The 25,343-nt window shown below is 41.4% G+C and overlaps 1 protein-coding gene across 1 annotated transcript; it reads left to right on the top strand.

The window, feature by feature from the left end:
- The first annotated feature begins 5,266 nt into the window (after window positions 1–5,266).
- GPR85 (G protein-coupled receptor 85) lies at window positions 5,267–9,694 on the top strand. The gene is made up of 2 exons (XM_030216196.1): window positions 5,267–5,640; window positions 7,018–9,694. The coding sequence occupies exon 2, from the start codon at window positions 7,195–7,197 to the stop codon at window positions 8,308–8,310; it is 1,116 nt and encodes a 371-aa protein (XP_030072056.1). The 5' UTR covers window positions 5,267–5,640; window positions 7,018–7,194; the 3' UTR covers window positions 8,311–9,694.
- The last annotated feature ends 15,649 nt before the right edge of the window (window positions 9,695–25,343 follow it).

A 25,343-nucleotide genomic window follows, 5' to 3' on the forward strand; every position in this document is an offset into this window, starting at 1 on the left:
TCTTGATCTTATCTACCTTCTCTTTCTTAATAATTCCTATCATCCTGTTTCCTTTTTTGTATGCCACCATACATTGAGCAGATTTCAGAGTATTGTGTACGACACCTAGATCTTTCTCTTGGGTGTTAATTCCCAAGGTGGACCCTAGCATTAGGTAACTATGATTCGGAGTATTCTTCCCAATGTGCATCACTTTGCATTTGTCCACATTAAATTTCATCTGCTATTTGGATGCCCAGTCTTCCAATTTCTTAAGGTCTCTCTGCAATTTTTCACCGTCTGCATGTGTTTTAACAACTTTGGATAGCTTTGTGTCATCTGCAAATTTAATCACCTTACTTGTCATATGCATGGGTAGTTTTGTATGTGTGCAGGATCTGGAGGGAAATATGGATTGAGAGTAACACAGATGGAGTCCACTAGAGTAGTGAAACTGCTATGTCAGACTTTATTTAAAGTGGCAGAATGAGCAAGGCATTAGGTTTTGAAAATAGTAGAAGTGCTACAAGATTTATGTCCCTCCACCCATTATGAAAATTGATTCAGGAAGAGATGGCCTGCAGCAACTCTTCTCTCCTCCTCTTCCTCCTCCTGTCACTCTGATCTGGCTGAGCTTTTAGTATTGAAAAGGGGAATGACAGGGAAGAGGGTAAGTCTGAGGAGGGGGAGAGAGTATCAGACTTGGAGGACAGAGCAGATGACTGAATAATTCTAGAACTATGAGACAGAGTGAGGAGCTGATCTTAGGGGCACAAATGTATGACTGAGTCTGGAGGGCAGAGGGTGTTAAGGGGATCTACCTGGAAAGGGAAGAGCAGAGGGAAGTGGAAGAGCAATTGAATTTGTTGGGAGAATGTGAGGAGGTAAGTTTGCAGGGAGGGAAAAGAGTGAGATGGTACACCTGGAAGTGATAAAGAAGGGATGATCTGGGAAGCAGGAATAAATGGTAGAGTCTGAGGATTGTCCTCTTACGTGCTTGTTTACCGCACTATACAAATGACTGTAGTAGTAGGGAAGGGACATGAACCTGGTGGAGGACAGAAAAGAGACGATCCATGGAAATGAATGAGTGATTGTGTTTGTGGTGGAAGAGGGTGGAAGGCTATGCTTGGAAGGAGACAAGAGTGAGCCTAGTCTGAGGGGGACAGAGAATGGGCGGATAACTTAAGGGGAGTGGATGAGTGATGGGTAAGATGAATGGTTGAGTCTAGAAGGGCATCAGCCTGAGGTGGAAGAGTTAAAAAAGAGAGGAAGTGAGCCTGGGTGAGGCATGAAAGAGAAGGCAAGCCAGAAGAGATGTGAGGGATGGAAAGAGGCAGGAAGACTAAGAGGCTGAAATGAGAAAGAGTAGAAAAGGCTGTGAGAGAGGGGAAGAAGGAAAAAGGAAAGGGAGAAGGATGAAAGTCGACAAAAGCAAAGAGTTGAGGGGACATGGAAAGGAGGTGACTCCCAAGCTGCATAGAATGGACCTATTCACTTGCGCCCAGATTCTATATATGGTGCCAAAATTTCAGCGTGGATCTAAGATGTGCATGCAACTACTTTGGTTAATGAGCCATTAACTATCAATTAATTGGCCTTAACAATCAATTATTGAAGATAATTTGCACTAATCTGGATTTGTGCGTGCATCTGATGGCACATTATTCTTTAGCACCTGGTGCCTAAATCCCATAGCACACAACTCAAAAGAGAGCATGGGCAGGTCAGGGGCATTCTGAATGTTTCTGTGCAATGTTATAGAACAGCACCATTTACATGCTGAAAATACCACAAGTCAGGTGCCAGCATTTACACCAGGTTTCAGCTAGCGTAAATACCAGCACTCATCTTTAGGTGTGGGGATCGGCGCTCATCTCAGAGTGCCCTTTATAGAATAGTGTTTAGTGCCAGTATTCTCTGGTGCTGATTTCTGAGCACCCTTCATAGAATTCCCCCTTCCCACTTACTACCCATGAAATCACATGCCTACCCAGCCAACCACCTAAATCCACTCACATATCCATGGCCATCATTGAAGTCACACACACACAAACATACATACATATACCGAGGCTATACAGCTGTGGGCACTCCCCCCCCCCCCCTTTCAACTACAAAGAGGCAGCAGATGCCTTAGTGGCTGTGCTTAAAGTTTAAGAAGCTGCATTACAGCTTGAAAGCTATTTCTGACTTGGTGAGTATATCAGTTGATAATTGTTTATTTATTTATTTATTTATTTATTTATTTATTTATTTATTGAATTTGATATGCCGTCCTTCTAGTATGAGATAATCAAAGAGATTAATTTAAAAAGTATATATGTGTAAGTTTTGAAATCTTTAAGAAGTACAATGAATATACTTGCATATTATTTATTTATTTATTGCACTTGTATCCCACCTTTTCCCACCTATTTGCAGGCTCAAAGTGGCTTGCAGAGTGTGGTTATGACATAATCATTTCATGATAACAGGTACAATTCTTATAGTTTGAATGTTAGTAAGAGAAGATAGGCATAGTCGTTTCATGATAACAAGTACAATTATTACTGTTTAAAGATTAGGTAAGGGAGGATAGACGGAAAGTGTTAGGTAAGTTAGAGGTGAGCTGCGGTAACTGTGTGGATTGTTGAAGTAGTTTTGTAGGCTATGTATTTTCCTCGTAGGCCTTTTGGAAGAGATGAGTCTTCAGAGATTTGCGGAGGTTAATTATTTCGTCAATAGCTTTCAGGTCTGTAGGTAGAGCATTCCACAGCTGCGTGGAATCATTTGAGTAATGATTTGTTTTTGTTACCATTCAGGGTTACACAAATTTTCAACAAAAAAATGGGGAAAAAAGTTTAGGAAGCACTGACCTAAAGTCTCCCTCCAGCCATCTAAATACCATTACCAACCCACATGGTCCTTGCTGTGAGTGTAATCGGCTTTTTTTCAATGTATTTAAGTGGTAAACGTGTTACTAGTTTCAACTTCTTCTTTTTTTTTTTAGTACATAGTGTAGCTTCTTATAAATCACAGCCTTTGGATTATCAATCTTTGATTCCCTGCTTAATCATGCTAGGAAGGTTCAAAACTCTGCTGCCCGTCTCATCTTCCGCCAGGGTCGCTTTACTCATACTACCCCTCTCCTCAAGACCCTTCACTGGCTCCCTATCCGTTTTCGCATCCTGTTCAAACTTCTTCTACTAACCTATAAATGTATTCACTCTGCTGCTCCCCAGTATCTCTCCACACTCGTCCTTCCCTACACCCCTTCCCGTGCACTCCGCTCCATGGATAAATCCTTCTTATCTGTTCCCTTCTCCACTACTGCCAACTCCAGACTTCGCGCCTTCTGTCTCGCTGCACCCTACGCCTGGAATAAACTTCCTGAGCCCCTACGTCTTGCCCCATCCTTGGCCACCTTTAAATCTAGACTGAAAGCCCACCTCTTTAACATTGCTTTTGACTCGTAACCACTTGTAACCACTCGCCTCCACCTACCCTCCTCTCTTCCTTCCCGTTCACATTAATTGATTTGATTTGCTTACTTTATTTATTTTTGTCTATTAGATTGTAAGCTCTTTGAGCAGGGACTGTCTTTCTTCTATGTTTGTGCAGCGCTGCGTATACCTTGTAGCGCTATAGAAATGCTAAATAGTAGTAGTAGTAGTAGTAGTAGTAATATGTACTGCTCCTGGCCATTTAAAAATTTCTCTCTCAGTTCGATCCCATGTGCTTTTACATTATAGGATAGATATACATTATAGAATAGATATACGCCAAGCCCCCTCCCTACCCATCTTCAAATCCTTGCTCAAAGTCCACCTCTTCAATGTTGCTTTCGGCACCTAACCTTTATACCTTTCAGGAAATCTAGACTGCCCCTATTTGACTGACTGTACATTTGTCCTTTAGATTGTAAGCTCCTTTGAGCAGGGACTGTCCTTCTATGTTAAATTGTACAGTGCTGCGTAACCCTAGTAGCGCTTTAGAAATGTCAAGTAGTAGTAGTAGTAGTATATACTCTGTTTTCCCTTCCCATCTCTGTATCATACTTACTCTCTGTTCCTGCTGTTGATGTCCAGCTACTTCTTTCTGATCTTGAGCAATCACTGCAGCTCTCACCTGGTTATGTTTCGATGTTGCTGCTGTCCCTTTTGCTGTCACCTCTTGGCTATGGAGGGTCTCTCTGCACTGCCACCTACCAGTTTGATTGCTGGGTCATGTTTCCCTTGCTGTTTGATCCTGTGGATCTATGGCTTGTCTCCTGTGTCTCTCTAATCCCTCCTATTCTTGCATCTCTCTGTGGTCCCTCGCAGCCCCCCTTCTCCTCTTTGCTGCCCCCCCCCTCCCCCCCAAGTGATGATGATACTGAAATGAAACTGCAGGGAAATACATCTGCTGCTTTGTAAAGCAAACTTTTCTCCTTGCTCCTCCCATTCTGAACCAGGTTGACACAATCTCCTTCAGGTCTTATTGTTAGTATTAGTGCTCTTCTTGTCCCTTTGAGCAATGCCTAGGTGACCAATACACTCTTTATATTGGTGTTTCATTATCAAACAATCCTTTCAGATTTTTCAGGTTGTTTTTTACATCACCTCAAGCCCATCTGGATCCCTTGATATGCTCTAGTTACATTTGGACCATAATCACTGTACTGGTTCAAGTAAGTGAGATGGATGACCTCAGAAAGCTGAGCATGGTTATCTATTTATTGTGAAATAACACTACTCCTTCACAACTGCTGCCTGCAGTACACGGCTCTTCACTGTTGCTTCAACAGCCTGCTTTATGCCAAATTGGTGCCACCCACATCTCTCCTGCCCTGTTTCTATATATCTGAGACCCCCTACTGTTGCTATTTCCTAGGATTGGTCTCCTTTTGCCCTGCCTATTGTTTAGTTCCACCTCACCCTTCCCAGACCCTCCCCCAGTCTCTACCTGGAAGGCAGTCCATTTTACACGACCCATGCTCTAGGGTCGCAGCCTTCTGTTTCTGTCCAGTGAAATGAAAAGGGTGTGGGGGTCGGTAGCTTGTACAGCTTGGGCCTCGTTTCTCCCCCCATAATACACACATACATCTTTCACAAAGATGTTCTTTTTTTCAGTTTAGCGCATCTGGTTGTCAAGGTTGACCGGAAATGTTTCAGTACAAAGCAAACTCCAGTTTAGTGCCATAAAACTGCGCCCTGTGACTGAAGCATATATGCAGCTGCCCAGCCCAGAAAAAAAAAAAAAAAAGAAACGCCCCTGCCTGCAAGCTGCAATAATATCAGGAGAGGGAGAGGAAGAAAGCGAGAGACTGCCGGGAGCTTTCCCACCCCGGGCAGAGGGAAGGCATCGGCGGCAGGGATGGAAACATAATTCAATTGCAGCAAGGCGTCGCGGATGGCTGCGTTTTGCAAAGGTGGGCTCGGCACGCGCGGCGTTTGACAGCCAAAGGCCGCTGCAGCGGATGAATGGAGGGCGCGCGGGCAGCCGCTGCCCGAGCTGCAAGAGACTGTGTGGCTGCGACAGGGGAGGACTACAGCCGCCGGCAGCCTCAGCGCGCATGCGCGCTTCCAGCCACTGACTCTATATGCTACCAGCCAAGGTACCCAGGAAAAAAAATCAGCATTTTATAGAAAGAAGAAGCTACTGGGGGAAAAAAATACTCAGGATATCCAGTGCCAACAGGTAGGAGGATATACTCTTAGATAAGTTTTGGCTTTGGGTAGCGGGGAACAAAGGGGGAGATGCAATGCTTAGTTAAGGGAGGTTCATTTTACATATTCATAGCAAAGGTTTTTAATAATAAACTGCATAATGGAAGTGTGTACACAGGCAATGCATCTTCAAGCAGGCTTTGCACATTCTGAGATGCATATCTGGAAAACATTTGCAAGACAGGGGGAAAGGGACTGCATTCCACCAAAACAACAATAAGGTATATACACCTTGTACAAAGCTAACTAAGCTGTGCACATACATTGAACATGCAAATATATACATATAGATACATACGTATGTATTCACGTTTTTAAAATGTGGTACCAACCTGTATGCACTAAATAATCATATGCAATTAGACTTAAACAGATTATTTCACGGTTAAGTCTAATATTACCATTGACTGCAAAGAATCATTCATATGAATAATGGGGCTTTAAACCTTAATGTGTCTGTCATTGCTGTCCAGCCAGAACAGAATAGATTTCTGTGCCAAATATACATCGGATTGCAGCACACAGAGAAAACTGTGTAAATCGCTATGGCTTAATTACAAAAAAAAAGAGAGAGAGAGAGAGAGAAAGAGAAGGACCAGTTTATTGTATGTTTATTTAAACAAAAGCAGCTATTGCTTTCAAACTGGTATGGATTATTCCTCTGGGTGTGTTTTTTCTCCGGTATTAATCAAGGCGAATAACAATGTTGGGTTCTCTGAGAAATCTGAGAACACTAAACTGGCATATACCTTCTGTTTTCCAAGCCTAAATTACAAAATCATATTTAAAAAGTAATAATGAATTTCTTTTTCTGTGCAATGCGTATGAAAGAACAGTGTTTGATTAATGTGCTTTGGTGACTTGGTTTAGAAAACATAAATTCTGCAGGATTTCTTTGGGTGTGCTCCATAACAACACAGCAGCTGCCTTTGGAAAAAAAAATCTGACACATTCAGCAGACCTAAATAAATATATATTAATGCCCATTTCTTCAAGGTTTCCAGTTGAGTTTGATGTTCATTATGTTATTAGTGGGGGTTCTGCAGATATGCTGTGCATTGTGGAGGATCCTACAATCTGTTGGAGAAAAACAGTTTTGCATAATATGTGACAGAGATACAATATTTGCTCATTTGGGAAACAGTGGCAGAATGGAAACAATCCTTTGAAATTGCTAAAAAATGTCTTATTTCTGTGAAAATTGTACAAGTGCTTGAAAACAGTGTATGAATAGTATAGTACTTACATTTACAACTCCATTGTCTCCATAGATTAACAATTTGATGTTAGCACTTTCTCAGATAATTACTTGCTACCTTCAAAACTGATAGCCTAATATTTTTTCCAGATATTTTTGACATCATGGCACCCCAGAAAGAAGGAAAAACAGGATGTGTGACTAGACACCAGATCATTTCTTTGGGGGATTACACCTGCAGTAAAATGTATGGATCTATCTTTTCCTTGTCCTTATATATAGATCATGAGACTTGACTGAAACAATATCCATATCATCCATCCATCTATGGCGAACTACAGCCATGCAGCTGACAACATTTTACAAAATCTCTCCCCTCTAACAGCGTTCCTCAAACTGACTTCACTGGGTTTCATTATAGGAGTCAGTGTGGTGGGTAACCTTTTGATCTCCATCTTGCTCATCAAAGATAAGACCTTGCACAGAGCTCCATACTACTTACTGCTGGATCTTTGCTGCTCAGATATCCTCAGATCTGCAATTTGTTTCCCATTTGTATTTACATCCGTCAAGAATGGTTCCACCTGGACGTATGGGACTCTGACCTGCAAAGTGATTGCATTTCTGGGGGTTTTATCTTGTTTCCTCCACACTGCTTTTATGCTGTTCTGCATAAGCGTCACCAGATACCTAGCCATAGCCCACCACCGGTTTTATACAAAAAGGCTGACATTTTGGACTTGCTTGGCAGTGGTGTGTATGGTATGGACCCTTTCTGTTGCCATGGCTTTTCCCCCAGTATTAGATGTGGGTACTTACTCTTTCATCAGGGAGGAAGACCAGTGTACCTTTCAGCATCGTTCCTTCAGGGCAAATGATTCCTTGGGATTTATGCTACTTCTTGCCCTTATCCTCCTAGCCACACAGCTTGTCTACCTCAAGCTGATTTTCTTTGTTCACGACCGCAGGAAAATGAAGCCAGTGCAGTTTGTTGCAGCAGTGAGTCAGAATTGGACTTTTCATGGGCCTGGAGCTAGTGGTCAAGCTGCTGCTAACTGGCTAGCTGGATTTGGAAGGGGCCCCACACCCCCCACCCTGCTGGGTATCAGGCAAAATGCAAACACCACGGGCAGGAGGAGGCTATTAGTCTTAGATGAGTTCAAAATGGAAAAAAGAATAAGTAGAATGTTCTATATTATGACTTTCCTCTTTCTGACCTTGTGGGGTCCTTATTTGGTAGCCTGTTATTGGAGAGTTTTTGCAAGAGGGCCTGTGGTACCAGGAGGATTTCTAACAGCTGCTGTCTGGATGAGTTTTGCCCAAGCTGGAATCAATCCTTTTATCTGCATTTTCTCCAACAGGGAGCTGAGGCGCTGCTTCAGTACAACCCTTCTCTACTGCAGAAAATCCAGGTTGCCAAGGGAACCTTACTGTGTTATATGAGGGAGCATCTGTAAATCTTTAGCCTTGCGAAACACTACCCTTCTCTGCTAAGCAATTGTGGCCTCCAGCCATGTCTTGAGAAGAGAATTGAGAATGGAATGTCAGCACTTGTATGGATTTGGGCAAAATTGTGCAGTCTTTCCAATAGCTCACCTGTAATCCTAATTTAAACCTAAAAGTGAGCTCGCTGATCAACAGTGAAGGTTTGTAATTAAAGAAAAAGGACTGATCCTACTGCTTTTGAATTCCTTTCTGTGGTTAAAAGCTGTGTGATGAGAGTAGCGGGTGCTAGGTGTCTGTGCTAAGTGCTGTGTATATCACTACATGCAATTAAGACCATCAGAAAAGTTAGCATTGGACAACTTAACAAACTGATATGAGGTATGTTGATAAAACTAATTTTAGAAGTGTGAAGACTTTTCAAACATTTCATACCAATTTATTTGTTTTGGAAAGACTGAAAATTGGAAACTTCAAGTACTGTAACTGATTAAGGATGTGCCATGCATTACCGGATTATCATGCATACAATTGTTTGCCTTCTGAGTACGTTTTGGGGAGCATTCCAAAGCAGTATTTTTGTTCAAATTAGATTTAAATTTCTTTTCAAGTATTCTTTCCATATAACATTTTCCTTAACAGTGAAAATACTAGCATTTAAACTGTATTCTGTGTTTTTTGCTGATTTGGTATAATGTTCATTTGACTCATATTTAAATAATTTAAGAACGCAAACAAAAGAACTAGATTTCAGCGTACTAGGCAACGTGTAGTATCCCATTTGCAGTATTACAGGATTTACATATTGAAATTGTGCTGATGCAGAATAAAGACTGAACATGTTGCCTTAAAGGGTCATCTAGCATCTTCCATTTTGTTTAAGCCTTGAATCAAATAAGCAAGGGAAATCGAATCAGTAACTCTAGTCAAGTGTTTGGGAGTGCATGAAAGAATACTTCCCACCCCTGCCCCATTTTTGCATTGTCACCTCCCCCCCCCCCCCCCCCCCCCCCCCCCCGCCAACCTTTAGTCCCAGATTCCTAAAATCAGTCCACACCACATTGGGATGGTATGAATTTTTTCTAGGTGTGCAGTCAGTTCTCTTTTATTCTAAGAAACAGGCAGTAGATGTAAGTTTCTATTTTAAGACAGCTGTCATGGGGAGACCGGAGCCTTAGTACGATATCTTGCACAATTTCTGAAGCATTTATTCTACTGAAGGCACAGTCTTGTTTATATTTTCTGCACATTTGGTGTATTGGTTGTTTTAAAATTAAGTTTAACTTGTGAAAACATATACTATGATTTATAGTACTTTAGAAATACATTAAGAGTCTGTGAGTCTTTCATTCTTTAAGATGCAGATGTGTGTGAATTTCAATATAAAGTTGCATTTGCCAAAATTTACCTGTGTAGCCTGTTAATTTTCTTGGAATAAAATTTTGCATTTTTCCAGTTATGCAAATAACCCTTTTGGATTTTGTCTAATGAGCTGCCACAGCATGCAGTATTTTGAATGTGGATGTATCATGAATTATTATTTGCTGTGTCTGGATTTCCAACCTATAGATACATGAATGATGGAGACCACAGGGATGATAAATGATATGATGTAGACTAGCACTCTTGAGGAGTTTATCATAATTAGCTTTCTAACCATTCAAATGTGGCAGGAACTGAAAGGTGTGGTTGACCAGACAGCAGGTATATAAGGGCCCTGTTTATTAAGCCACGCTAGAGGCGCGTTAGCGTTTTTTAGTGCTTGCTAAGCAGTAGCGTGCACTAACCGTGTAGATGCCCATAATATTCCTATAGGCATCTACACGGTTAATTTTTAGCAAGCACTAAAAACGCTAGCACACCTTAGTAAACAGGACCCTAAGTTTCCAGTTTGCTTAATTGATGCATAGGACTCTTCTGTTTTCATGAGGTTGCTGTTTTACTTAATTTTTAGGAAAACTACTAAAAACCCTCATTAAATATCAAGTTATTTTAGCTTTCATGTTACTTATGTGAACACTAAGTTATATGAAATTTGTGAAGACCAATTCCAGACATATTTGCGCTCTACTAAGTTTAAGGAGCAGAGGAACTGACTGAAGTAAGGCCCCCATTATCTCCCATCTCCAAATTCTTTTGTTCTTTTCTTGCTAATGACTTAACAGGATTATTGGAGATACAAGAATTCACACTGTTTAGCATATTAATCTAGTACAGTATACAAGATAACTAGACTTCTTATGTGTAAACAACATTGTTTGTTGAAGATGTTCATAAGAGCCCAGAGGAAGAATAAAGGCCTCAGTTTTGTAAAATTCATCATGGAAATACCTACCAAGATAAAAATCTTTCTGCTGAGAGTAAAATATTAACTGTACCGATTTCAGATAATAGAGGCTGACATATTTGTAAGCCCAACTCTGACTCTCAGTCATGTGATAAATTATCTTCCTTAAGTGTCAGCCCTTTCCCTTGTGTCTCTTCACTCTTCCTTGATGAGATAAAATGCCTCTGGAAGGAGGGTGGTGAGACACTGCTGAGTGTGCCCCACATACCAGAACAGATTAAGGGTTATGAACTCAAAAACAATTGCCCACTCTTTAGGAGAAAAAGGGGTCTTATCTCTCTCTCTCTCTCTCTCTCTTCCACCCTTTCTAGACCACAAACACATAAATGAGAGCAGAGCTGAAATGATGAACTCTTGAAATTTCGGCTTATCAAACTTGCTCCCACACACTCAAAGTAGATATTTTAAAAGGAAAATACCTCTTGGCAGTGCATTACACTCTACAGTTTCTTGGAACATAGCAAAACATAACAGTCAGTAGATATTCTTCATCAGCTTATGTTGTCAAAGTTGTCTGCTTCCCAGAGCCAGTCAAACCTCTCCATTTGTCCTCTCACCACCATCTCTTCAAGCTGATAATTTCCATCTATCTTGTACCCTTTGATTGAAAGAAACAGGTCACAAATGTTATTTATTTGAAATTTTATGCTGCCTTTCTGAAACAGCTCACAAACTTCAACAGTAACTATTTAGCAATGGGTGCATTTTGCAGATATATAAACAGAGAAATCTAGAAAATAACTAGTCTGCCCATCTATACCATCCGCTATATATTCTTCTCCCCTTTAGAGATTCGATACCATTCACTATCTTTTCCTCTCCCTTAGAGATCCTATATGTTTGTCCCATGCTTTCATAAATTCTGAAACAGTCTTGGTCTCCACCACCTCCACCGGGAGACCATTCCACACATCCACCATCTTTCCCATAAAGAAGTATTTCCTTGGATTACTTCTGAATCTTTCCTCTTCCACCTTAAGGACATAAGACTATAAGAGTAGCCATATCATATCTTCCCCTCCAACCTTTCTTCCAAAGTATGCATATCAAGATCTTTAAGTCTGTCCCCATATGCTTTATGATGAAGACCACTGACCATATTAGTAGCCACCCTGTGGACTGATTCCATCCTGTTTATATCCTTTTCAAAGTATGGCCTCCAGAACTACATAAGTATCGCCATACTGGCACAGACTGAAGTTCCATCAACTCCAGCATCCTGTTTCCAACGGTGGCCAAACAGGTCACAAATACCTGGCAAGATCCGAAAACAGTACAATACATTTTATGCTGCTTATGCTTATACATCAAGGACACCAACCATTTCTTAAAAATTCTAAGCGATACACATATTCCACATTCTCGGTGTATAATGGCCACTTTTGATATCAAATCCCTGTACACAATGATCCCACAAGAAGAGCTAATTGAGGTAATATTCACACGATTGGAGGAGAGACAAAGTCCACACGAAGTTCCCACAAAATTTTTGATGTCATTATTGAAGGTAGCGTTGTGCAAGAATTTTTTTAAATTCAGGAATAGCTTATACCTTCAAATTTCTGGTGTCGCGATGGGAGCCACTTTCGCTCCAACATTGGCGAACTTATATATGGCCGCATTTGAGAATAGATGGCTATATACTTCCCCACACAGACATAACATCATAATATGGCGTAGATACATTGATGACATCTTTGTTTTATGGAAGGGCACTTCTAGTGAACTAATGGATTTTCAGGTATGGTTGAATAAGTGCCACCCACGGATTCAATTTACTGCATCTTTCTCTGAGACGAATATCCATTTTTTGGATACAGAAATCATTTTAAGAGCAGGCTGCTTTCAAACGAAAGTACATATCAAACCAACTGATAGAAACACGATGTTGGAGTATGGCAGTTGTCACCCTAAAAATCTTAAACACAGTTTGCCGTTTTCGCAATTTTTACGTTTCAAACGAATTTGCACTGATGAACACGATTTTCGCCAACAGGCTAACACATTGGGTTCCAAATTACTGCAGCGCAATTACCCCAAAGCGGTTCTAAAAAATGCTTATACAAGAGCCAAATACCTAAATCGGGACTTACTTTTACAAGAAAAGACATTGGATGCACAAGAAGATCCAGCCATGACTTTCATTATGAGATATATGCAAGGTGGTGAAACAGCTGCTCACATTATAAGACAACATTGGGACATTATGCGAGCTCACCCTGTTTTTGAAGATCACCGCCTCAGGATGGCCTTCTCTCGGGCACGTAATCTTAAGGAAATTCTAAGCCCTGCAGATTTGTCAGTTTGCACCACCATAGGTTCTAATATGGAGGGTGGACACAAGAAATGCAATAGAAATGGATGCAAAACTTGCCCACTGACCATAGAGACCACTGATTTTTATCATAATGGCCGGACTATTTCTCTTAAACATCAAACAAACTGCCGGACCCCACATGTTATCTACTATGTTATATGCCCTTGCAACAAGGTATATATTGGGAAAACAAACAGATCTCTTAATGAAAGAATGATAGAACACAGATCAAGAATCTCAGCCCGCAACATTGGAGCCCCCCTTGTTCATCATTGCATCACACAACAACATTCTTGTGAATCTTTGAAATGTATGGCGATTGATCATGTCACCCTAAGTTCCCGCGGGGGTAATATCAACAGACTATTATTACAAAAAGAAACACAATGGATTTTTAATCTGAACACACTGGAACCACAAGGTTTGAATGCTCATCTCCATTGGAATTGTTTCTTTTAATTATATTCGCCACAATAATGAGCGGTTCAAGATGCAGTATCAAGAGATGGTGTTCCAAAAGGAACAGTATGGGGTTTGATTATCTTTTTGTCGAAATTAGAACTATAAGGTTTAAATGTTTATTTTTTATTAGACCTGTCTCTTTAAATTCCTTCCGCTACACGGATCAGCTGTTTGAGACGTAGCGTCGATAGGTGGAGCTTATGACAGATATAATATGAACGCCAACGCCATTTTTAGTTTGGCAATTCAGATAGAAGACACTGTTGCTGTAAGTCCATACGCCTGTATTTTCTAGCAAATAAGTTATGTTAAGTCGGATGTTTTTTAACTAAATATGTTTTCTCCGTTTTATAGAGGTTTTTGCCCTTGACAAAGCTTGAGACCGCGAAACAGGGTCCTGTCGGGCTTACCACAACAACGGAGTTGCCTATAAGGGCTCCACAAATTTGGGATTCAAACTGTTGAACTTTCACTACCGAAGACAACACATAAAGTCTGGAGCCCTTAAGTTAAGTCGAATTGGTGCATTATTTGCTTTTTATGTGTGCAATAATGTTAAGTTTTTGAGACAGCAGTACGTTTCAATTAAAAGTCTAAATATAACACGAAACTACTGGCTGGCTGGAGGTAGTCTATGATTACAATTGCAGACGTGTGAGGCATATGATACGCTGATATACACAGTCGCCAAAAATGCTATGAGATAACCTCTACAGCCTATAAGATATATATTGCCACATACAAGTTTTGTCCTACTATTGTTGTGTATTCATACAGAGCCCCCTTGGGAACAAAACATAGCCATTGATTTTGTATATGCTAGAAATAAGCAGTGAATTTTCCCCAAGTCCATTTTAATAATGGTCTGTGGACTTTTCCTTTAGGAAGCCATCCAAACCTGTTTTAAACCCCACAAAGCTAACCGCTTTTACTACATTCTCTGACAACGAATTCCAGAGTTTAATTACATGTTGCGTGAAGGAATATTTTTTCTGATTCATTTTAAATTTACTGCTTTCTAGCTTCATTGAGTGCCCCCTAGTCCTAGTATTTTTGGAAAGAGTAAACAAGTGATTCACGTCTACCCGTTCCACTCCACTCATTATTTTATAGACCTCTATCATATCTCCCCTCAGCCACCTTTTCTCCAAGCTGAAGAGCTCTAGCTGCTTCAGCCTTTCCTCATAGGGTAGTAATTCCATTCATTTTATCATTTTCGTCACCCTTCTCTGTACCTTTTCTAATTCCACTATATCTTTTTTGAGATACGGTGACCAGAATTGAACACAATATTCAAGGTGCAGTCGCACCATGGAGCAATATAAAGGCATTATAACATCTTCATTTTTGTTTTCCATTCCTTTCCTAATAATACCTAACATTCTATTGCTTTCTTAGCCGCCGCCACACACTGAGCAGAGGGTTTGAATGTATCATCAATGATGATGCCTAGATCCCTTTCCAGGTCGGTGACTCCTAATGTGGAACCTTGCATTACATAACTATAATTCGGGTTCCTCTTTCCCACTTGCATCACTTTGCACTTGCTCACATTAAATGTCATCTGCTATTTAGATTCCCAGTTTTGTAAGGTCCTCTTGTAATTTATCACAATGCTTGTGAATTAACAACTTTGAATAACTTTGTTTTGTCAGCAAATTTAATTACCTCACTAGTTACTCCTATCTCTAGATCATTTATAAATATGTTAAAAAGCAGAGGTCCCAGCACAGACCCCTGGGGAATCCCACTATCTACTGTTCTTCATTGAGAATACTGACCATTTAACCCTACTCTCTGTTTTCTATCTTTTAACCAGTTTTTAATCCACAATAAGACACTACCTCCTATCCCATGACTTCCCAATTTCCTTTGGAGTCTTTCATAAGGTATTTTGTCAAACGCCTTTTGAAAATCCAGATACACAATATCAACCGGCTCACCTTTATCCACATGTTTGTTCACCCCTTCAAAGAAATGTAATAGGATGGTGAGGCAAGATTTTCCTTCACTAAATCTATGTTGGCTTTGTCTCATTAATCCATGCTTTTGAATATTCTCAGTAATTTTGTTCTTTATAATAGTCTCTACCATTTTGCCCAGCACTGACATCAGGCTCAGCAGTCTATAATTTCCTGGATCACCTCTGGAACCTTTTTTAAAAATCGGCATTGCATTGGCCACCCTTCAGTCTTCAGGAACCATGCTTGATTTTAAAGATAAATTATATATTACTAACAATAGTTCCGCAAGTTCATTTTTCAATTCTATCAGTGCTTCAGGATGAATACCATCTGTTCCAGGAGGTTTGCTACTCTTTAATTTGTCAAATTGTGCCATCACAACCTCCAAGTTTATAGAGATTTCATTCAGTTTATCTGACTCGTCAGCTTTGAATATCATTTCTGGCACTGGTATCTATCCCAAATCTTCTTCAGTGAAGACTGAAGCAAAGAATTCATTTAATTTCTCCACTATGGCTTTGTCATAAGTGCATAAGTAATGCCACACTGGGAAAAGACCAAGGGTCTATCGAGCCCAGCATCCTGTCCACAACAGCAGCCAATCCAGGCCAAGGGCACCTGGCGAGCTTCCCAAACGTACAAACATTCTATACATGTTATTCCTGGAATTGTGGATTTTTCCCAAGTCCATTTAGTAGTGGTTTATGGACTTGTTCTTTAGGAAACCGTCTAACCCCTTTTAAAACTCTGCTAAGCTAACCGCCTTTACCACGTTCTCCGGCAACGAATTCCAGAGTTTAATTATGCGTTAGGTGAAGAAACTTTTTCTCCAATTTGTTTTAAATGTACTACACTGTAGTTTCATCGCATGCCCCCTAGTCCTAGTATTTTTTGAAAGTGTGAACAGACGCTTCACATCCACCTGTTCCACTCCACTCATTATTTTATATACCTCTATCATGTCTCCCCTCAGCCGTCTCTTCTCCAAGCTGAAAAGCCCTAGCCTCCTTAGTCTTTCTTCATAGGGAAGTTGTCCCATCCCCGCTATCATTTTAGTCTCCCTTCGCTGCACCTTTTCCAATTCTACTACATCTTTCTTGAGATGCGGCGACCAGAATTGAACACAATACTCAAGGTGCGGTCGCACCATGGAGCGATACAACGGCATTATAACATCCTCACACCTGTTTTCCATACCTTTCCTAATAATACCCAACATTCTATTCACTTTCCTAGCTGCAGCAGCACACTGAGCAGAAGGTTTCAGTGTATTATCGACAACGATACCCAGATCCCTTTCTTGGTCCGTAACTCCTAACGTGGAACCTTGCATGACGTAGCTATAATTCGGGTTCTTTTTTCCCCACATACATCACCTTGCACTTGCTCACATTAAACATCATCTGCCATTTAGCCGCCCAGTCTCCCAGTCTCGTAAGGTCCTTCTATAATTTTTCACAATCCTGTCGCGAGTAACTTTGTGTCATCAGCAAATTTAATTACCTCGCTAGTTACTCCCATCTCTAAGTCATTTATAAATATATTAAAAAGCAGCAGTCCTAGCACAGACCCCTGAGGAACCCCACTAACTACCCTTCTCCATTGTGAATACTGCCCATTTAACCCCACTCTCTGTTTCCTATCCTTCAACCAGTTTTTAATCCACAATAGGACATTTCCTCCTATCCCATGACCCTCCAATTTCCTCTGTAGCCTTTCATGAGGTACCCTGTCAAACACCTTTTGAAAATCCAGATACAAGATATCAACCGGCTCCCCTTTGTCCACATGTTTGTTTACTCCTTCAAAGAATTGAAGTAAATTGGTCAGGCAAGATTTCCCCACACAAAAGCCATGCTGACTTGGTCTCAGTAATCCATGTCCTCGGATGTGCTCTGTAATTTTGTTTTTGATAATAGCCTCTACCATTTTCCCCGGCACCGACGTCAGACTCACCGGTCTATAATTGCCCGGATCTCCCCTGGAACCTTTTTTAAAAATGGGCGTTACATTGGCCACCCTCCAATCTTCCGGTACCACGCTCGGTTTTAAGGATAAATTGCATATCACTAACAGTAGCTCCGCAAGCTCATTTTTTAGTTCTATCAGTACTCTAGGATGAATACGATCCGGTCCAGGAGATTTGCTACTCTTCAGTTTGCTGAACTGCCCCATTACGTCCTCCAGGTTTACCGTGAAGTCAGTAAGTTTCTCCAACTCATCTGCTTGAAATACCATTCCCTGATTTGCCCTTTTTTACCCCTCACTCATCTAGCGGTCCATCCAATTCTTTTGCCGGCTTCTTGCTTTTAATATACCTAAATAAATTTTACTCTATGTTTTTGTCTCCAACGCAATCTTTTTTTTTAAAGTCTCTCTTTGCCTTCCTGATCAGCGCTTTGCATTTAACTTGCCATTCCTTATGCTGTTTCTTATTATTTTTAGTCAGTTCCTTCTTCCATTTTCTGAAGGATTTTCTTTTTAATAACTTCCTTCACCTTACTTTTTAACCATGCTGGCTGTCATTTGATCTTCCTTCTTCCTTTTGTAATACACAGAATATATTTGGCCTGGGCTTCCAGGATGGTATTTTTGAACAGCATCAAAGCCTGATGTAAATTTTTGACCTTCATAGCTGCTTCTCTAAGTTTGTTTGTTTTTTCACCGTTCTCATTTTATCATAGTCTTCTTTTTGAAAGTTATACGCTAATATATTGTATTTCCTACATGTACTTACTTCAAACCGATATCAAATCTGATCATATTATGATCACTGTTATCAAGCGGCCCCAGCATCATTACCTCCTGCACCAGATCATGCGCTCTACTAAGGTCTAGGTCTAGAATTTTTCCTTCTCTTCTTGGATCCTGTACCAGCTGCTCCATATAGCAGTCCTTGATTTCCTCAAGGAATGTTACCTCCCTAGCATGCCCTTATGTTACATTTACCCAGTCAATATCGGGGTAATTGAAATCACCCATTATTATTGTGTTGCCCAGTTTGTTAGCCTCCCTAATTTCTGATAACATTTCTACATCTGTCTTTTCATCCTAGTCAGGTGGACGGTAGTACACTCCAATCGCTATCCTTTTCCCCTTTACACATGGAATTTCAATCCATACGGATTCCAAGATGTGTACATAGTACTCTTAATGGGGTCCCATAAGAGGCTTATATGGAGTCCTTATCACATCTTTTCTGGCTGGCCATTCTTCTCCCTATGTACCCAAGCATCCTTGGCCTTTTATATAATTTGGCCACCTTACGTTCATCTGATATGATCACCCCCAAGTTCTACTCTTCTTTCATGCATAGAAGTACTTCACCCCCTATATTGTATGGCTCCTTCTGGCTTTTGCAGGTCAGATGCATGGCCCTGCATTTTTTTTTTTGCATGAAATCTTAGCTGTCAAATTCTAGATCATGCTTCAAGCTTTGCTAGATCCCTTTTCGTGCTATCTACACCATCAGGAATGTCTGTCCTATTGCAGATTTTGGTATCATCCACAATATTGCTCCCAACAATGTTAAAAACATCCAGGTCAGAGACCCTTTACAGAGGTAACAGCGCACACCAATGTCCATGTTAACTGCTTGACAAACCTGAGTAAAAGGGCTCCACAGTGAGGTTAAATCCAGGAAAATCTGGGGCCAGTTGGTACCCTAAAAAATACCATCCTTTGGAAACCGACATGTTAGTGCAGGAACTGTCAGTAAGTTGGAAACAGGATACTACTACTACTACTACTTAACATTTGTAGAGCGCTACTAGGGTTACGCAGCACTGTACAAATTAACAAAGAAGGACGGTCCCTGCTCAAAGGAGCTTACAATCTAAAGGACGAAATGTCAAGTTGGGGTTACTGAGTTACTGAGCTTGATGGACCTTTGGTCTGTCCCAGTATGGCAACGCTTATGTTCTTATGTTCTTATAGTACACCACTGGTAACATCCCTTTCCTTTGAGTGAACTCCATTTACCACTACCCTTTATTGCCTTCCACTCAACCAGTTTCTAACCCATTAAGCCAGTTTACGGTCCATACTGAGGACACTATTTATTTATATGTTGCCTATGTGGAAACTTGTCAAAGGCTTTGCTAAAATCTAAGTCAAAAAAATCCGCACAGAAAACATTTCTGCCTAAGCGTATTCTATAAGCAGCACCTAGATTTAGGTGCAGTATATAGAATGTGCTTAGTTGATATCCCAGCGCCTAAAACTATGCACATCCATTTACGCCAACAAAAACATTGCATAAATCCCGACGTGTAGATTTAGGTACACTGAGTCGTAGTCTATAACTATGCACATAAATTTCGGAATGCCAACAAAACACCCATTTCCCCACCTATAACCATGCCCCTTTTTGCCTGCACGTGTTAGAAATTAGGTGCACTGCATTACAGAATACACTTAGCGAGTTGTGCATGTAAATTCTTATTTTTGCCAATTAGTGCTCATTATTGCTTGTTAAGTGCTGTTATCAAAACGCTAGGCATTCTGTATAGAATCCGGGGGAGAGAAGTCTTGTTTGTTTTTTATTGTTGGAGGTGAGCCCACCCTGTCCTCTGTAGCTACATGTTAAGACTGTTCGCAGCTAACGCAGAAAGACTTAACACCTCCTTGTGAGGAGACAAAAAATGAACCTATGCCAACTGCAAAGTGACAGCAAGTACACAGTAAGTATTGTGTGTTAGTTGCAGTGTTCAGTCCATGCCCATTTTCTACCCATAACTCACCCTTTAACACAGCATGCAGTTAACATGTGAACTAACATGTGCTGTCATGCCACAGTGGTAACAGTGCACACTAATGTGCATGTTAATTGCTTGACAAACTTTAGTAAAAGGGCCCCACAGTGAGGTTAAATCCATTAAAATCTGGAGCCAGTTGGTACCCTAAAAGCAATACCATCCTTTGGAAACTAACATGGTAGTGCAGGACCTGTCAATAAGTATCTTTATAGCATTCTGCAACCACATAAAAAGCTCACATGCATGAGTACACTCAGATGACTGTGAACAGCATGAGAGTGGCCTATAGGAAAATTAAGATGCTCACAATTAGAACTGAATCACTAATCTAACCCATTACAGTAGAGGGAACTCAGGATACCTTCCCCCTTCCTGCTTCTCAAGCTTCACTACAGAAAGGAAACATTTTTACATTTCTATCACAGTATGGTGCTGTCCATTGGTTTGTTTACTGAGGCAACATCTGTATTTTCTCTGTGCAAAGTTGTTTTATATGTGAATTTTGTAGATAATAAGATTAAGGAGTGAACTTGGCTTTTAAAGGGTAAAAGAGGGTCAAACGAGCTTAGGGAGTATGGAAAAATAAAGAGTGTGATATGTAGGAGAGGTAGTGAGGTAGAGAGACAGAAGCATAAGAGCCAGTGGGGAAGAAAATAGAAGACAAATGTAGATGAAGACAATGTACAGAAAAAGTGGGTAGAACTTTTGACATGAACATAAGGAGGTGGGAAAAATATTAGGGGTTTTAATGAATATAGCAAGTTGTAATGTATGTACATTCATGTCACTTTGGTGGTGGAGGAAAGAAAAGAGGGGTGTGATATGTGAGGGAAAATGTGTGAAAGAAAAGAGTAGAGAAGGAAAGCAAAAATATGTGGCAGAGATCTACCAAACATTGTTGTCCAGATTTTACTGGATTGTATTTGTACATTAAGCAATCATGATCTGATAAATGTCGCCCATGGGAAAAATCCCAAATTGAAAGTGGGCTTTTTCTTTTGGACCATTTCTAGTTTCCAGGTAAGTAAAGAGACAAGTAAGTGCAGAGAATGGCAATAAGACCTGAAGGGAGAAGAATAAAAAAGTGGAAGAGTGACATTAGTGGTGCAGTGGGCTTTGGTCCTGGTGACCAGGGTTCAAGTCCCACTGCAGGTCTTTGTGACCTTGGGCAAATCGCTTAACCCTCCATTGCCCCAGGTACAAAAACTTGGATTGTGAGCCCCCTAGGGACAGAGAAAGTACCTGAATATACAGTAATGTGTACAGCACTGGGTACATCTAGAGGGGCATTTTCGAAAGGGATGTCCATGCTTTGATATGGACGTCCTCGCAAAATGTCCCGATCTAGGGGCATGGGAAACCCGTATTTTCAAAACGAGATGGACGTCCATCTTTCGTTTCGAAAATACCGTCAGGGACGTCAAAATCCTTAAATTTGGTCGTCCCTAGATTTGGTCGTCCCTAGACTTGGTCGTTTCTGATTTTCGGCGATAATCGAAACCAAGGACGTCCATCTCAGAAACGACCAAATGCAAGCCATTTGGGTGTGGGAGGATCCAGCATTTGTAGTGCACTGGTCCCCCTGACATGCCAGGATACCAACCGAGCACCCTAGGGGGCACTGCAGTGGACTTCATAAATTGCTCCCAGGTACATAGCTCCCTTACCTTGTGTGCTGAGCTCCCCCAAAGCCCACTACCCACAACTGTACACCACTATCATAGCCCTTACTGGTGAAGGGGGCACATAGATGTGGGTACAGTGGGTTTGTGGTGGGTTTTGGAGGGCTTGCTGTTTCCTCCACAAATGTAACAGGTAGGGGGGGATGGGCCTGGGTCCACCTGCCTGAAGTGCACTGCACCCACTAAAACTGCTCCAGGGACCTGCATACTGCTGCCATGGACTTGAGTATGACATCTGAGGCTGGCATAGAGGCTGGCACAAAATATTTTTAAAGATATTTTTTGAGGGTGGGAAGGAGTTAGTGACCACTGGGGGAGTAAGGGGAGGCCATCCCTGATTCTCTCCGGTGGTCATCTAGTTATTTTCGGCATCTTTTTATGCCTTGGTCGTAAGAAAAACACAACCAGGTAAAGTCGTCCAAGTGTTCGTCAGGGAGGTCCTTGTTTCTTTCGATTATGGGTCGAGGACGTCTAAGTGTTAGGCACGCCCATATCCCGCCTTCGCTACGCCTCCGATACGCCCCCTTGAACTTTGGCTGTCCCTGCGACGGAAAGCAGTTGGGGATGTCCAAAATTGGCTTGATTAGTAGTAGTAAAAAGTGAGAGGTCTTCATCTGGGGAACAGCATTAGATGAAGGAGGACAAGAGGAAACACTGGGGCAAATGGTAAAAGAAAAGGGGTGAGATGAGAAAGAAAGAAGATGAGCATACTAAAGTAAGCAAGTGTAAATCTTGGGAGTGTGCAAGAGGAGTTCCCATAAATTTCAATGGAATTGTGTGATTGTTTTGGAATTATTCTTGCCTGAAATGAATAATTTGTATGCATTTATGTAATTGATTAGAGGCTCTCAACATTTTCTTTTTGACTTTTTATTTTTCTCAGGTTGCTTTGAGCTTCCAAAATTGGTGGGTATTGGGCTGCAGTGTTTGAGTTTTCGTTTCTGGGTTTTTCTTTCATTTTATTCCCCAGACAGCGCTGCGTACATCTAGTAGCGCTATAGAAATGATAAGTAGTAGTAGTAGCAGGGGCGTAGCCAGACCTCGGCGGGAAGGGGGTCCAGAGCCCGAGGTGGGGGGGCACTGTTTAGCCCGCCATTGCCAATCCTCCCCCATCGCCGCTGCCGCCGCCAGGTACCTTTGCTGGCGGAGGTCCCCAACCACTGACAGTCGAAGAGTCTTCTTCAACATAAGTCAACTCCGGCGCCTTCGCTGTGATGATCTCTTTCTGACTCCTTACGTGACTCCTGCATGCACGTCCTGCACTGGGCTACATACAGGACGTGCACGCAGGATGTAAGGAGTTAGAAAGAGATCATCACAGCGAAGGCGCCGGAGACAGAGTCGACCGGCACTGAAGAAGACACTTTGGCTGGCGGGGGAATGTACCTTTAATGCTATTAAAGAAAGAGCAACGTTTAATTTTCCTTTGGAACACTGTGAGTCCTAATGGCTTAAATAAGGAAGTTGAATGGTTAAGCATGTAGGATGGTATTTAAATCTGGTAATTCTGAAGCCCCGATATGTGCATGTGTGGGTGTTCTTTTGAGACGCTACCAGCAGCACATCGGTGACAGTTGAGTGCTCGGCAACCTGGAAGAGCCGGTAATAGTTCTTATAAATTGTTTTTATGGAGTGAGATAGATGTTGGTATATGTGTATGAAGGTATATTGTTGTTTGTTGTAGATTTGATGACCCCTGAAGACGCTTTAGAAGCAAAACACGATCGTGTAGGGTCTGTTTGAGGATGCCTCAATGAGAAAATAAGATGTTAAGTCCGGTGCAAGCACAAGATGCAGCAGGGGAGGGTCATGGCGGTGGGGGTTGGCGGCTGGGGGTCAAATGTAGAGGGGGCCAGGGCTCAATCTGTGGGGGCCCATGCCCCCGTGGCCCCACCTAGCTACGCCCCTGAGTAGTAGTAATGACAGTCTTAGACCAAGCACCACAAACCATAGAATGCTGTAAGTATAGACTGTGATCATGACCACTAGGTGTCACCACTGTGCAATAGCTAAGATGCTCCTCTCCTCTCTCAGGAATTATGAACGTTGCCTGTACAGAAGCTCCCGCTGATGCTGGAGTAGGGAGCAGTAGGCATGCCTGAAATGTGATCTTGGGTCTTCCCCTTGCCAATGCACAGTACTGTCACTAAAGCACTACAGTAGATATTTTTGTACAACACACAGGCTCTCTTCCTCCCTCCCCATCACTATGCTGTACATGTAAATCTCAAGAGAACTGAACATCCTACAATCTGATTCAAACATCTTTTTTTTGTTGTTTTGGTTTTGCTTTGCTTGTTTTTTTTGTTTTTTTTTGCATTGTGAAACAAAAATGCTGTAGATGAAATACCTCCAGCTATCTGACCATTTATTACACAGCTCAAGAAATTTACAGAATACATTCCTGTAGTATGGGGAAAGCTTGAATAGTTCTAAGGCAATATCTAATCTACTGTTAACAAAATGATTACAATTCCAGCTCCTATTATGACAAACTATTTTTAAAAAATCATGTGAGAAGAGGCCAGGAAACCCTTAGGATCTGATTTATTGGGCTTTTCTTCTGTCTTTGGGGACTCATCATTACTTCACAAACACATTAAAAAGGTGTTTGGCTAAATTTAAATGGAGCAATTTTTATTTACTTAGATTTTGTTCATGCCGTTTTAGTAGTAACTCAAGGTGAATTACAGTAGGTATCTCCCTGTCAGGGCTTTCAATCTAACCCCCTTGTGGTGCTCTAATGCTGACATGGCCACACGGCAGCAACTAGCGTGGCTTAGTAATCAGGGGAGTAAGTTTGTACCTGAGGTAATGGATGGTTAAGTGACTTGTCCACAGCAACAAAGAGTGTCAGTGGGATTTGAACCCTGGCTTCCCTCCTGCTGCTTTAACCACTAGGTTACTCCTCAAGAAAAATGCCAAATCTACCACAGGATAAACACACTGGAAGATATAGAAAACATAAGGAGGCATCCAGTATGGCTTGGTGAATGGTTTAGAGCAGTGGCCCCAGCCCTCTCCCAGAAGGACACACAACCTGCCTAGCCACATAGACTATCACAATGACTATGCATGAGCCAGACCTGCATTCAATGGGTCTCCAATATATGCACATTTATCTCATAAATATTCACTGTAATGATCACAAAAATCCTGTAGGCCATGTGCACCTCCAGAAGGCGGAGAAGTACTGGTCTAGAGTTTGGCCACCCAGATTCAATGACAAAAAATGCAGAGCCCTGCATCTGGGCTCCAAATATCCGAGGGACTGGCATAGCATAGGAGGGTAAAGTTTTTTTTGTGCACAAAAGAACAGTGGGACCAGATGTGGCACCCAATGATTTCAATGTACATTCAACAGCTGTAAATATTGTTATATCATTAGGGCTTGGTGATTCCTATATAGCAAGGAAGCAAAAAGAATTATCAACTGGTCCCATGCTGTGCACACTTACTGGGCCACTTCTGGATTTACCTCACTGTAGCTGTGGACTTCTAGTT

Source organism: Microcaecilia unicolor, chromosome 10 (genome assembly GCF_901765095.1).
Source record: "Microcaecilia unicolor chromosome 10, aMicUni1.1, whole genome shotgun sequence".
Lineage (NCBI taxonomy): Eukaryota > Metazoa > Chordata > Amphibia > Gymnophiona > Siphonopidae > Microcaecilia > Microcaecilia unicolor.

Excerpts from the sequence above, each read along its gene's own strand:
- GPR85 (XM_030216196.1), top strand. The coding sequence starts at position 7,195 with ATGGCGAACTACAGCCATGCAGCTGACAACATTTTACAAAATCTCTCC.